The sequence below is a fragment of the Gossypium arboreum genome, chromosome 13, assembly GCF_025698485.1.
Source record: "Gossypium arboreum isolate Shixiya-1 chromosome 13, ASM2569848v2, whole genome shotgun sequence".
NCBI lineage: Eukaryota > Viridiplantae > Streptophyta > Magnoliopsida > Malvales > Malvaceae > Gossypium > Gossypium arboreum.
Window position 1 is genome coordinate 128,859,622 of NC_069082.1, and position 15,610 is coordinate 128,875,231.

Here is a 15,610-nt window from a genome sequence, read left to right on the forward strand (position 1 = left end):
AAGTTAATCCTTAAACTTGACAAATATTCTCATATTAAAACATGAACTTTAGGGTTTTAAAGAAAATATTAGAAATTAATATGGAAACATGTGCCTATTTTAGGCCTAAATGTGGGGTTAATTGTCAAATTTAGGGTCTAACTTGGTCAAAAAAAGTTCAGACTCCAATATGAGCGTAATTATCAAGTTTAGACCTTAAAAAATGATTTAATCATAAAATTCTTTTTAAAAGATTAATGGTCAGATTTGTTTTTTTTTTAGGATTTAAGGTCAAAATTTTCTCAAAAAATGAAAAGGATTAAATTGAAAAAAATGTAGAAGTTAAGAATTAAACTTTGCATTATACCCCAAAAAGTCCATGTAGAAAGCCCTGATTCCATTAGACAGACTATACGGCAATACATCTAGTGGTCTTTATTTACCCGCACTCTATATTCACTCTCTGTATCTATAACTGTCTCTCTATCTCTCTCTGTTTTTCTCTCTCCCGCAAGGATTTAATTTTTAATTAAAAACCCATTTTGGATTCTCAGTGTTTTGCTTGTCACTTCCAAGCATCACTCTCATGGCTTCCATCATTGAATCTGGTTGGCTGGTAAAAACTTCTGTCTTTGCTTTTCGCTCATTTGCTTTATTGTGGATCTGTTTTTGCTGGGGTTTATGTGGTCTTGGGATTAACTTAGTTCAATTTCAAGGTTTAGGGGTTGATTAGTTTCTGATTATATTTGATTTGAAAATTTTAGATTTTATTTATTTATTTGTTTGTTTGTTTTGGCTGTTTTTTTGGAGGGTGACATTCAAAGTAAATGTAGATGGTAGATAGATGATGGATGTTGATGTTTACAATGCTAAGATTTGTTTAAATATTATTATGCAGTGTTTTCTCTGTTATAAACTGAAATTCATTATGCCACCATAGTATGAATATACATACATACATACATAATTTGAATAATATACTGTTATGGTTTGTTTGAATAATACACTGTTGTGGTTTACGTAATTGGGATGATGGTAGCTGCAGAATGGATAATAATTTGGGTTTTGATTCCAAGTCACTGATTTACCATATATTTTTATTACATACACATACATGCATGCATACATACATAGTTTGAATAATATACCATTGTGGTTTACGTAATTGGGATGATGGTAGCTGCAGAATGGATATTGATTTGGGTTTTGATTCCAAGTCACTGATTCACCTTTTTTTTTTTGTTATATACGTATACATATTCAGTTTGAATCATATACTTTTGTGGGTTAACATAACTGGGATGATGTAGCTGCAGAATGGACTTTGGTTTGGGGTTTGAGTCCAAGTCACTGATTCGCCATTTTTTTCTTGTTATATACATATATGTGTATGATATCATTATATAGTTTTAATCTATGTTACTCTGGACTTGGGTGTGAGTGTCAAATGGGTATGTATCTGGCACAAGTATGGTTAGTTTTTTTTCTAAGTTTTTTCATGTATTTGAAGGATCATTCGAAGTGATATCCTCATATCTGTGTGACGGACACAAGTGTTAGACGTAGGTAATTCATGAAAAATCAAGACTCAGAGCAACATATATTTTAATGCCATTGATTAGCCACTGAATATGTGTTTCTTCATTGTGATTATTTAGATCTTAATTTTATTTGGTCTACATCGAAGGATCTTTGATGAATCTTTGATTTTTCTTTCAATCGTTTGAAGCGCGAATTTGTCTAGTTTTGCTTATTGATTCCACCTTTTGACACGTAGTTCTACTAATTAGTTTGAAAAATGTTCTTTGTTTACTGTGCAGTATCTGATCACGCATTTCAGCGACTTCCAACTAGCTAGTATGGGAAGTTTCCTTCTTCATGAAAGTGTTTTCTTCTTGTCTGGGCTTCCATTTATATATCTTGAAAGAGCTGGATTGCTAAGCAAATACAAGATTCAGGTTCACTCCATCTTCTTTGCTGCTATCATTGTCGATCGTTATTATTTTAGCATACAAACCGGCAAGGGGGAGTGAAGGGTTGTTCGTGATGGAAAAACATCTTTCGTTTTTATCTAATTCATAATAAATTAGTTTCGTTTGTAATTTGTGTTTCTACGCAGATAAAAAACAATACCCCTACTGCTCAAGAAAAATGTATCACTCGCCTACTTTTGTATCATTTTAGCGTCAATTTACCGCTTATGATTGTCTCGTATCCCGTCTTCAGATGCATGGGCATGAGAAGTAGTCTACCATTGCCATCCTGGTATTTTCAGGTTCTTTATATGCTAGAGCCTTTATATTTTCCTTGATTCTTTCACCCTTCGATCATAATATCGTGAATTATATTACTTCTCCGAAGGTAAAAGTACCATAGAGGCTCCTATAATAGGAGTCAAATTGCATTTTGTCCTCTTTACACAAAAAATAGGCAAATTAGTCCTTCTACATTAGATCAAAGAGCAATGTAGTCCTTTCTGTTAAAGTCTTCATTTATTTGTACTGTTCAAAACTGGCGTATCTGACAGAATAACTAGACATTGACACGTGATGTGCTACGTGTATGTCATGTTGACATATAGAGACCAGCTTTTAATAGTAAAAATGGATGGAATTTTCAATAAAAGAACCAGTTTGGTCTTTGGTCTATCGTACAGGGACTAATTTGCCTATTTTTTGTGTAGAGGGGGCAAAATGCAATTTGACTCCTATTACAGGGGCCTCTATAGATTTGCCTGCATGAAATTAAATTCTCTGTTTTTGAAGCTCTAATTTTTTGCATCCTTATTTGGTTTCATAGGAAAGTGGTTCTAACTCAGATAATATTCTACTTCATTCTGGAGGATTTTGTGTTTTACTGGGGACATCGTGTTTTACATACAAAATGGCTGTACAAGCATGTACACAGTGTCCATCATGAGTAAGTCCGAGCATTAGATGGTTATACTATTTAAAACTACGAGCAATGTTCTTCGTTCTAGGTTCTTCTGCATGTACTAATCGGATAATCTTATAAACTACACAGATATGCAACACCATTCGGACTGACATCGGAATATGCTCACCCAGCTGAGATATTGTTCCTTGGCTTTGCCACAATTGTTGGTCCTGCCATCACCGGCCCACATCTGATTACTCTCTGGTTGTGGATGGTTCTTAGAGTCCTCGAGACAGTTGAGGCACATTGTGGTTACCATTTTCCATGGAGCCTCTCGAACTTTCTTCCTTTATATGGGGGGTGAGTTCCGTGTTCACTTGTCACTTTGCTTCTTCACGAGTGTGCGTAGTTCTATTGTTTTTTATTTTAACCCATCGGCCATGAAGTAATTGTTCATATTTTTCACTTTTCCAGTGCTGATTTTCATGACTATCATCATCGTTTGCTTTACACGAAATCTGGCAACTACTCATCCACTTTCATTTACATGGACTGGTGAGTTTGGATTTATTTTTCGAATCATTAGTATGCTTTCAATGGTCAGATTGTAGGGGTAAAAGTACTATAGAAGCCCTTGTATTAGGAGTTGGATTGCATTTTACCCCCTCTACTAAAAAGGGCAAGGTAATTCCTTTACATTAAATTAAAAAGTAAATTAGTCTTGCTATTAAAAATTCCATCCATTTTTACAGTTAAAACTGATCCCTATACATTAGTATGATTTAAATGTGGCATGCCACATATAACTGGCTATTTCGACAGCTACGCTAATTTTTAATAGTAGAAATAGATGAAACTTTTAACAGAAAGGACTAGTTTGCTCTTTGATCTAAATGTACAATGGCTAATTTGCTCATTTCTTGAGTAAAGGAGACAAAATGTAATCTAACTCCAAATACAAAAACTATCATGATCCTTTTACCGGTTGTAGGTTATTGTGATTGCCAATATGTTTTTCTTGAAGTACCCTTGTCCGACACTTGTGCATGATGCATGTACATGAAGCACTCGATCACTACTCACTAGGAATTTCTTCACGTCGTTCAAATGTTAAACCGACTTTCTAGCATCTGATACACCGTCAAAGGTTTGTCAATTTGGATGTCAATAATCTCGTAAGAAAGTTTTGCGATGAATGTATGCGTTGTTAGAATCCATCATGTACATGGCACCGTCTGTAATTTTGACGTACCCTTCAAATTTTATCTGTTGTCATTCGAAACCGATCTTGATTCTCATAATAGCCCTCTGGGTTCGGACTTTATTATCCTCCGGAGATCATTTTTCTGTTAATATACATACTAATCAGCAGTGACCGCCCTGTATTCTCAGGATATTCGGTACCGATAAAGGCTACAGAAAGCTGAAAGCACTAAAACACAACGGAGTCGGAGTCGAAGATGACAGCAAGCAAACATAATGGAGAGAAAACTAGTTTCGAGTTCGAGGGGTCGGGATTATTTATTAATCGTTTAATGACTTTAGGTATAATTTATCTTTTTTATTTCAACAGTAATAAAGTGTCATGTTATCGTTTTCATAGGTAATAATTTGGGGTAAAAAAAATTAAAAGTAATGAAATATAATTTTAATTAAATATGCATTTAAAATATGTTTTCAAATAAATAAAAATATATATATTCAGAGTTGAATAGTCTTTACAAGCATTGTTAAATGGTTAACATATGTCTTTCTAACGTTATCTTAAATAATATTTTAAAAATATATGTGATATTATTTGAATATTATTTGTGACATCAAAATTTTCTCCTCGTGGCGTATTAAACAATCAGTTTTTTTTTTTAATATATGGTATTTTTATAATTAATATAATATTTTATTTCATATAACATTTTACAAAAGGTAAAATATTTTAATATTAAAAACTTCACCGGCTATGAATCCTCTAGCTTCATAGCTCGTCTTATTTAATCACCACATTTTCATGAGAGCTGGCTCACGGCTGTGATTTATTTAGGAAAGTTCAAGCCATTCACTGTCATCCCACCATCAACACAAATAATCTGCCCTGTTAAATAGGAAGCCGCCGGTAAGCACAGGAAAGCCACCATAGCCGACACTTCCTTCGGCTGGCCAAGCCGTCCTAATGGTGTTCGGTTTATGGTTTCCTTTAATCTTTCATCTTTCTCATCGAAAAACTGCAAAAACAAATAAATAAATAAATAGCTGTACTGTAAATATAGTATCAAATTGGTCCCTCCATTGTTAAATAGATCAATATAGTCTCTATGCTATTTAAAAAAATGAAATAAACCCGAACTGTAACATAGTTTTAACATTTATTATATAAAATTATCTTGAAAATTATTTTTTAATTATAGTTTAATTCCAAACAAAATATTTTATTTATAAAACTATAAAAACTTTATAAATATTAACTCTTTTTAACCGTAAATGTTAACTATATTCTAATTTGACCTTATTTGATTCTTTTTAATAGTATAGGAACTAGATTGATCCATTTAATAATAGAAAAACTCATTTGATATATCCTCTATAATACAAAGATTTCCTAACTTTCACCATAATTGTCTACTTAATTGGATTCAATTTGAAAAAAAATCAAAATCTTTTCTATCGTTATAGTCGAACTATCGAGCAAACCGATTTGAGTATCCTGATAAGATACAAGTTGAATCAAGTTTTTTATAATATACATAAATTTAGTTTGTAATTGAAAAATCTCAATCCGAGCTCTAACTTGAATATAAATTATAGAGTTTGAATTCAATCATAAAACCGAGCTTACTTAATACTAGGTGAACAAGCCTAATCAAATAAGTTCAAGTAATTCTTTTTTTTTTTTTAAAATCTTGAATGAAATCTAAATTTTGAATATGAAATTTGGTTGAGCTCGAATCAAGTTTTGAATGTTGAGTTAAACTTGAGGTATTTTTACAACATCCTAACTCAATTAAAAGTAAGTTTTTCAAAATTAGACCAATGAATGAATTGGTTAAGTCATAGTTCATTAGTCTGATGGTTCGATTAATAAATCAGTAAAAAAAAATATTAAAACTGGTTCAACCAGTTTAAAACCTTTCTTCAAACTGATTTCACCATGATTAAGAGTTTCTTACTTGTTCACTAAGGGGAGTTTTGATTACTCCAGGTGCAATAGTATTAACCCTAATATTATCTCCTGCCCAATCACATGCCAAGTATTTTGCAAGATGGTTCATGGCCCCTGCAACAAAATCACACAATTTTACGTTAAGGCTAAAGCCATAAATTTTTTGTAGAGTTCGGTACAGAATTATAAATTTTTATAAGAGTTAAAACGTAATTTTATCATTGTATTAGTTTATAATTCTACTATTTTATAAAGACTAAATCACATTTGTATCATTCTCGGCGGGCCAAAAATGCAAACTTACCCATATATTAACTTTATAACTCTACAAATTTTAAAGGGACTAAAGCATAAATTTTCCATTGCTTGTTGCCATCTTTGCTTATATATAGGGCTAAGCGTTAAATTGAATTTTGTCCCCTTACTAAAAAAAAAATGGGTAAATTAGTTTTTGTATGTTAGATCAAAGAGAAAATTGATTCTCTCTATTAAAAAAATTATCCATTTATATTGTTAAAAATTGGTGTAACTGACAGACTAACCAGACAGTTACACTTAGCGTGCCACGTGTATCTCAATCTGATGTACATGGATAAGTTTTTAATAGTAAAAATGGATAAAATTTTAAATAAAAGAACCTGTTTACTTTTTGATATGATGTACATGAACTATTTTACCCATTTTTTAAAAGTAAAAGATAAAATATAATTCAACTTTTAGTATAAGAATCTCCATTATAATTTTATCCTTAAAACGACAAAAAATATAAAATCTAATGCGAAAATAATCAAATTTTGAATCACAATATTATATGACATGACATGATGAGATAAATAAAATACGAATTAATTTTTAATACAAATAAAATAAATCTCATAAATATATATAATAAATTATTAAGGTATCAAAATTTATATAAATATAAAACATCTAAAGTAATATTACCTTTGTTGGCTCCATATACAGGTGCAAAAGATACAGGTAATATACCAGCAACTGAAGAAATAAACACAATGCTTGCATCGGGTGAAGCTTTCAAAAGGGGACGTGCCAATATACTAATGTTATAAGCTGATTCAAAATTGATACTCGTCAGCTTTGAAATATCTTCCGCCGTGTAATCCGACACCGGTTTCCCCATACTTAGTCCCACATTGTTTACCTGCAAAATTTTACCATTCATCACAATTCGGATCGATTTAATTTTTCAACGGGGTCATGTCGGATCGGAGTGGACTTGTGGCGATTTTGATTAGGTTTTTATGTGTATAGACTTGAATTTCATCTTATTCAAGTCTTTGTCTCTCATTCTGAGTAAAATTTGTTAGATTGATATGAATCGAGTTAGTATAAGTTTCAAAATTTTCAAGTTGTTTTGGTTTGTGTCAATATTAGCATCGGGTCAATTTCATTTCTGGGTTACTTAGGGTTAGAGTTATTTTGACTTTGATTAATTTTGAATTTAGGTCATTCGGGTTTGTGGTTCAGGTTTTACGAGTTGTGTTGTTTTGAGTTCGTATCATTTCGAGTTGTTAAATTATTTCGAGTTTAGGTTAGTTTGAGTTTAGATTGTTAGTTAAAATACATTATAAATTTCAAACCTTCAACTTTACTATTGCATCGTTTAAAATTTTTTTATATAAACTTTTAATAACCATATCTATTATATATTTTTTGTGCTCATATATTGAAGGTTAAAATATGTCTATTCTTTATAAATTTAAATTTTAGTCTCTATATTTTTATTTTTAGGAATTTAGTCACTCTAATTTTTAAATTTTTAAATTCAAGTCCAATTGTTAACACGGTTAAAATTATTTTGTTAACTTCAAATTCATTACAACGTCATCTTTTTAATTACATTACTACCAAGTGAATTTTTTTTATTAAATTTCAAAATGTCACACCAACCAATGTAACAAAAAGAAAAAGTGTTAACAATTTGACCTGAATTTTGAAATCCGAAAAGTAGAGAGATTAAATTTTAAATTTATGAATATTATAGGGACCTATGATATATTTCAACCTAAATTGAATGTTAGCGGTAAATCTTACCAGGATGTTAAGCTTCCCATTGAACTCAGAGGACACTGCGTTTAATAGCTTTTCCCTTTGAGCTTGATTCGAAACATCACAGACTGAACCTGTAACTCGAAAACCCTTTGCCTCCCACTCGAGTAAGCAATCGTTGAGCTCGGTTATAGTTCGAGAGCATGTATGTACTCTTGCTCCGAGTCCAGCTAATTCCTCCACAATTGCATACCTAATCATCATCGCATTAACAACAATACTTGGTTTTTTTTTTTTTTTTCCATATTGACATAAAAGCAAACAAGTTGAAGGCAATAAAGAAAAAGAAAACAAATCATAAAATTCATAGCACAATTACCCGATCCCTTTGGTTCCACCGGTAACAATTGCAGTCATGCCTTGAAGATTCCATCTCTTATCTTTGCTAAACCCATCTGCTTCACCCATTTTCTTCTTCTTCTTTTAGTTTCTAAGCTTCTTCCTCTCCCTGGTCTGTTCTGCAACTTATTTTATTTTGAAGAGAACCTGCTGCAACTTAAATGTATTTATAGTGTGTGGGGGAGGGGATGATATCCTCCTCCGTACTGAAACTGACATATACAAAACAATTTTTTTTTAAATAAATGATAGAAAAATTAGGGTAAATTCCACTAGAGGTCACTAAATTATTAATAACTTTATATTGTGGTTACTTAACTTCAAAAAGTTACAAATAGTCTTCGAACTACTTAAAAGTTTTCATTTAAGTCACTAAACTATTTGAAAGTTTTTATTTAAGTTATTGGGTCTTTAAGTTTTTTTTAAAGTCGGTTAGCGAGCTCCAAGCAACGATTTGACAATCGATATAACGAATCAATACTCATCAACAAGTAGAATAATTGTAGAAGAAAAGGGGATGGAGAGTTTTTGATCAGTCCAGATGGTGCAAACAAAGAAGACCATACAATAACGATTTTAATTGTCCATGACTTAAAGGAAACTTTTAAATAGTTTAGTGATCATTTTTTTAACTTTTTGAAATTGAGTGGCCAAAACGTAAATTTTCTAATAATTTAGTGACATTAGGTGCAATTTACCCTAAAAATTAAACGTGACTTTAGTTGAAATGGTAAAGTTAAAAATAATAAAGAATACGGTGTTTTGGGTTCAAATCTAATGATTTATATATTTTTTGTAGATTTATTAAAACATATAAAACACACACTAAGAATAATATTTGTTGCTTTGTAAAAAGAATAAGTTTTTTGGTAATTTTACAATTGAGTTGAGATCCGGTTAGTAGGTGACACGAATTCAGTCAAACACATTATAATAGTATATGTATTAAGGAGGGATCCACTAGCACCTGCGTAAGTTTTACACTTACGGTTACATTTTATACAATTAATATTTTAATAATCCATCTTTCATATTTATTATTCCATTCATGTAGATAATGCATGTCGAGCTTGGCATAAATTAAAATTTCGCTTACAATTCGTTTTATGAAAAAAGCTTTCAGTCGTTAAATATATACTAATATAGACAATATTTTAGATCAATATGATAAAAAATTATATCGATTCAAAAATTTACATGCATGACAAAAATAAATATTTTGATAATTTAAAATATTTAATAGTATAAAAAGTTACGAAATGGTATAGAACCACTTAAGTTTTATATTGGTGGTAGTGGATCCCTCCTCATATAAATATTTATCAGTGTTCATGATTGAGTCGGTGTTATGAATGAATCGAATAATAATTCAATTCAAAAATTACTAATCCCATTTTGTTACAAATTAACAAATATTAATATGAGAATGTTTTGTCATCTTAAATATTTATATAAAATTTTATTATGTTAAGATTCGAACCTAAAATCAATTTTATAAAAACAGAACCACCCTAACCAAAAGTCGAACCAATATAAGTTTCAAAGATTTTAAAATTAGATTAGTGATTAAATTAGTCATACCACCAATTCGATGCTTCAACTTAATGAGCTTTTGTTTTTGGCTCTACTGCAGGGCCAAAGTCAAATTTTTTTTTTTAGGTGAAGTCGAAATTAAATTATAATTTTACGATAGTAAAATATAATTTTATTATTTTAATAGTCTATATCTTTATAATTTTAAATGATTAAATTAAAATTTTATTATTTTTAAAAAGTGCAAAGTGTAATTTTAGGACGTAAATGAAAAAAATTTCCATTTAGAAACCCCCCTCCCCCCCCAGCTACGACGTTCCTCAATCGGTTGTACCTTATTTGTTTTATTTTATAAAGCGACACCTAATATCTTTGAGTCAAATAGTCAACACTTGGTCACCTAATAGTAGCAGAAGCTTCCTTTCACGCTATCTAGGAAGGAAGATAATTTATTTGTTTCCTCTGAAAGAACCATCTATGGAGATAATGAAAAAGAAACCAAGGGGTAAACTACATCTAAATCTTTAAACTATTAATAAGTTTACGTTTTAGTCATTTAACTTAAAAAATTACAAAATGGTCATTAAATTATTCGAAAGTTTTCATTTAAGTCACTAAAATATTCAAAAGTTCTTATTTAAGTCACTAGACTATTAAGTTTTTGTTTAGAAAAAAAGTTAAGTTAGCAAGTTTCAAGCGATGATTCGACATTCAATACAGGGATCAATACCCACCAACGACTAGAACAACTTACCTTAGATCCAACTTGATTTGATGGTTAGTGTTAAAGATCGAAGAAGAATATTATTTAAATTTCAGTTCGTAGATTCGTAACATTCAAAGTTGTTTCATGAAAAAATTGAACTGTAAAAGAGAAGGAGAATGAGAGCTTTTGACTGGTGCAGGCAGTGCTAACAGAGAAAGCCATACAACAACGATTTTAACAGCCTAGTGACTCAATTAAAAAACTTTCTAATATTCTAGTGACCATTTTGTAACTTTTTAAAATAGTTTAATGACCTTGATTATAATTTACCCTAATTTATTTTATTTTTAAAAAGAAAATGATTTTCTTTCAATAATTACGTAAGGGATAATCACATGATATACTGAAAATTATTGTCGTATTCAGCTATAGAAATCAAAACCAACTTTCATACGACCAGGTTTTATTCACAACTATTAGGTGTTTTAGCCATCGTTGTCGCTATCCGACCTGTAATTCGTCGTTTTGATATTGTTTTGCTATCAGGTAGTTTCGATTTTATTTCGATAAAAATTCGAAATAATATTTTAATATTTTTAATTAATTTTTGTTTTTATTTTTAATTTATTCGAAAAAATTCCAATTTTAAATTTTAAAATTGGTTTTTTTATAGTTACATTTAAAAGTAAATTATAATCTTATTCAAGCTAATAAATAATTTTAAAATTGATATTTGCATAGTATTTATGAGCTTGGCGAACCTATATATATTTTTCTGAAGGGTCCAAATTTGATTATAAATTTTTGAGAGAGTTAAAATATAATTTTTTTCATTTTAGTAATGTAAAATTGTACAATTTTCCAGTGATTAAATGATAAACTTTATGTTTTTAGAGGGCATAATTTAATTTAAAATTTTAAGAGAGTCGAAATACAATTTACCATTAAATTAACTTAAAACATTATAAATACTATAGAGATTAAAGGGGCGATTTTTTATTTTAAGAAGTGGTAGGCTCCTTCTTGCCCCTCTAGCTTCGCCCGTATTTATACGTACATAATGGAAGTATATTTGCATGTATATATAGTTAATGAAATGAGATTCATTTTATAACTTTTATATAATTAATATTTTAATAATTTAATAGTTGAATTAGCATGCATGTAAAATTTTAAATAATTTCGATATTTTTATCATATTGACCTAAAATATTATCTATATTAATATACACTAAATTTCGGTACACCGAATGAAAATTTTATGTAACAAAGTTAAAAAAATTGATATAATTATCAAGTATAGCTTTTGTTAAAACGGTAGAGTTTAGACCTATCAAAGGGTTAGGTTTGGGCAATGATTTTTGCACCTCAGGAGCAAACCTAAATTCAATTTAAACAGTAATATTTTATTATTTAAATTTAATTTTAAAAATATATTTTTAATATTTTATTAATTTTGGAATAGTGAAACGAGCTTTTTGGTTTGGCCAAGAAGGCAGGAAAACGAGTCTGAACTTGAACCTTTTTTGGAATCAGGCTTTAGCCCGCCCCATGAATAACTCTAAACCCATTATGTGCATGTATTTTTTTTTTTCTAGATTTTAGATGAAAAGACAAATTTGTCCTCAAAGAAATATCTATTGATTTGTAGACATAAGGAATTTTTGGTAACTTTACAACAAAGATTGGTTGATGGATGAGGTGAGATTTGGTTGGCGAGTGACACAACTCAGTCAAAATCTTAAATATAATATAGATATTTAACGGTTGAAAGGTTTTTTTACAAACAAATAGTGAGAAAATTTTAATTTACTCCACATTTGATATGCATGATTTATATGAATAAAAGATGAAATTCAACGATATGCTTGTTAAAATATTAATCATACAAAAAATTATGAAAATATGTAATTTAAGCATTGTTGACAAAATCGGACTGACCAATTGAACCAAAAACCAATAAATCCGACGATTCATCCACCCTCGTAGAACCAAAAACAAGTGAAATGTCAAGGACAGATAAACACCAAACTAAAAAATTTCTTAATTTTCAGTTTTAGGGTTATTTATTTATGATTAAAGTATACCATAGTCTCTATACTATTTACAAATTTGAAATTTACTCCATATACTTTTATTTTTAGGAATTTAGTACTTTTACATTTTAGATTTGAAAATTCAAGTCCAATTGTTAAGATTGTTAATTTTTTTTTTTAAAATTGTTGATGTGACATATTGAATTAAAAAAAAAGCTTACTTAGTAACAACGTAACTACAAAAATAACATCGTAATGAACCTAAATAAAACGAAATAATTTTAACAGTGTTGATAGTTGGACCTAAATTTTAAAATATGATAAATAGGACAAAATTCCTAAAAATAAAAGTATAGGGATTAGATTCCAAATTTATAAGGATTACAGGGACTTATGACATATTTTAACCTTTATTTATTTACTTTTAAACCTTTGAACGGCCGTGATTTTGTTGATTCTTTGAATTTTGCCCCAAACTTGTCTTTGATCACCTTTTTTCGTTTTCCTTTTGCACGTTTACAGCTACAGAAATAATTATGGAGTTTGATTTAAAGTTTACGAGTTCAAGTCAATGTTAGACAAAAGGATAAATAATTAATTATGTGCCATTTAGAAGTAATCGCACAAAACATCCTTAAATTATGGTACTCATTTTAAATTGGTCTTTAAATTTTAAAATATTTTAATTATATCATTAGACTATCAACGTTATATCAATCAAGTCCTTCTATTATTAAAATTATTAATTTAACCGTAAAATGATATGTAAAATCTTATGTGATAGAATTTAAGATGAAAATTTTAAAGAAAAGTAGAATGTTGTTGTATAACATTTAAAATTAAAAATAAAATAAGACCGAAAAAGAGAGAGTGAACAACAATTTCTATTAAAGCTTCAACAACCTCGAAACCAAGATTTTACAACATCCATTTTAAATTATGTCATATAAAATCAGAAATCTCATTTAACGACTAAATTAACGATTTTAGTAATAAAAATCTTATTAATATAACATCGAGAGTTTGAGAATGAAATTAATATATATATATATATATATATATATATATAATTTTAAAATTATATTCAAAACCTTCAAAGAAAAAATAAGAGTCAAGATTAGAAAATGTAAATAAATAAATAAAATAAAATGACACTTTTTCCCAAAACTTGGTAAGCAAGTGTTTTAATTTTCAATAAAGTAACATTTACTCTTTGCAGTTTATAATATTTTTAAACTTAGATTTCTAATTTTAAAGTTAATTATGGAATTTAACAATTTTTATTTAGTATTTGAATTTAGATTCAGTTCGAGAGTGATAAATTGGTAATTCTTTTATATAAATTTATAATTTGTTTATATTTTTTATTATTAATTAATTTTAGAAAATAAAAGTCTATAATAAATATATAGACGATTAAAATGATAAAATTATATTTTTACTATCGTAAAAATTAAAATTTAATTTTGACTCCTAAAGAAATTTCTGTCTTCGCCAATGAATAGAGAACAATAATAGTAAATATTAAAAAGAAAATTAACCGATATTCATAGTAAAGAGAGTGTTTGAAATTTAGGGCTTTGAAAAGAAAGTTTTCAAACAAATGAAATGGATATGAAAGAAAAAACCGAAAAAAAGGTGACGAGAAATTAGAAATAGGGACTTGAAAATTAAAATACTTAAATATGGAAAAGAGAAAGTTTTGAATGGAACAACTTAGAAATAGGGACTTGAAAATTAAAATACTTAAAAATTGAGGCGGCAACTAGAATTATGGGTTGAAAAAAATATTTAATCTCTAAATTTGATAATTTTTTTCACATTTGTTTCGAAATTTGATTTTTTTTTAATAATTTCATTATAAGTTCTGATCTTATGTGTCTTATATTGGTAATAATACGCATGCCAGTCGAACTAAGAATCAATCGGCCGGAATTTGATATTTTAGTTCTTGAATTTAGATTTTGAAAAACAAAATTATTTATAATTTTGTTAAAGCTTCAACAACCTCAAAACTAAGATTTTACATTTTAAATTATGTCATATAAGATCGAAATCTCATTTAACGATTAAACTAACGATTTTAGTAATAAAAATCTTATTAATATAACATCGATAGTTTAAGAATTTAATCAATATATATAATTTTAAAATTATATTCAAAACCTTCAAAGAAAAAATAATAGTAAAAAAAATGACACATTTTCCCAAAATTTGGTAAGTAAGTGTTTTAATTTTCAATAATGTAGCATTTACTCTTTGCAGTTTATAATATTTTTAAACTTAGATTTCTAATTTTTAAAGTTAATTATGGAATTTAACAATTTTTATTTAATATTTGAATTTAGATTCTGTTCGAGTATGATAAATTCGTAATTTTTATATAATTTTTTTAAAAATAACTTATATAAATTAATAATTTTTTGATTTTTTACTATTAATTAGTTTTAGAAAATAAAAGTCTATAATAAAGATAAGGGTATAGCCAAAGGGCTAGCAGGGTCCAACTCTACTTAAAATGAAAAATTTTCTATTTAGGCTTTTAATTTAGTAAAGGTAAAATTACACTTTGGCCCTCCTAAAATGATAAAATTTAATTTAATCTTTTAAAATTATAAAGATATAGGCTGTTAAAATATATTTTACTATTGCAAAAATTAAAATTTAATTTCTACCCTGTAAAAAATTTCTGTCTTCGCCAATGAATAGAGAAGAATAATAGTAAATATTAAAAAGAAAATTAACCAATATTCATAGTAAAGAGAATGTTTGAAATTTAGGGCTTTGAAAAGAAAGTTTTCAAACAAATGAAATGGATATGAAAAAAAAAAAACCGAAAATAGGTGACGAGAAATTAGAAATAGGGACTTGAAAATTAAAATACTTAAATATGGAAAAGAGAAAGTTTTGAATGGA

General features: G+C 28.5%; 2 protein-coding genes across 2 annotated transcripts; one reads left to right on the plus strand and one right to left on the minus strand.

Moving 5' to 3' along the window:
- Nucleotides 1–402: 402 nt before the first annotated feature.
- On the plus strand, nt 403–4,513 carry LOC108486460 (methylsterol monooxygenase 2-2). The gene is made up of 7 exons (XM_017790520.2): nt 403–595; nt 1,800–1,937; nt 2,099–2,244; nt 2,779–2,898; nt 3,004–3,216; nt 3,331–3,411; nt 4,249–4,513. The coding sequence occupies exons 1-7, from the start codon at nt 566–568 to the stop codon at nt 4,334–4,336; spliced, it is 816 nt and encodes a 271-aa protein (XP_017646009.1). The 5' UTR covers nt 403–565; the 3' UTR covers nt 4,337–4,513.
- A 202-nt stretch (nt 4,514–4,715) lies between these two features.
- LOC108486462 (tropinone reductase homolog At2g29290-like) lies at nt 4,716–8,591 on the minus strand. The gene is made up of 5 exons (XM_017790521.2): nt 8,400–8,591; nt 8,066–8,273; nt 6,956–7,172; nt 6,018–6,124; nt 4,716–5,075 (listed from the first exon to the last, which is right to left on the minus strand). The coding sequence occupies exons 1-5, from the start codon at nt 8,486–8,488 to the stop codon at nt 4,887–4,889; spliced, it is 810 nt and encodes a 269-aa protein (XP_017646010.1). The 5' UTR covers nt 8,489–8,591; the 3' UTR covers nt 4,716–4,886.
- Between the last annotated feature and the right edge of the window lie 7,019 nt (nt 8,592–15,610).

Excerpts from the sequence above, each read along its gene's own strand:
- LOC108486460 (XM_017790520.2), top strand. The coding sequence starts at position 566 with ATGGCTTCCATCATTGAATCTGGTTGGCTG. Across the intron at positions 596-1,799 it reads TCATTGAATCTGGTTGGCTG|TATCTGATCACGCATTTCAG; the intron begins GTAAAAACTTCT and ends TTTACTGTGCAG. Across the intron at positions 1,938-2,098 it reads TAAGCAAATACAAGATTCAG|ATAAAAAACAATACCCCTAC; the intron begins GTTCACTCCATC and ends GTTTCTACGCAG.
- LOC108486462 (XM_017790521.2), bottom strand. The coding sequence starts at position 8,488 with ATGGGTGAAGCAGATGGGTTTAGCAAAGATAAGAGATGGAATCTTCAA. Across the intron at positions 6,125-6,955 it reads TGTATATGGAGCCAACAAAG|GGGCCATGAACCATCTTGCA; the intron begins GTAATATTACTT and ends ATTTTGTTGCAG. Across the intron at positions 5,076-6,017 it reads AAACTCCCCTTAGTGAACAA|TTTTTCGATGAGAAAGATGA; the intron begins GTAAGAAACTCT and ends TTGTTTTTGCAG.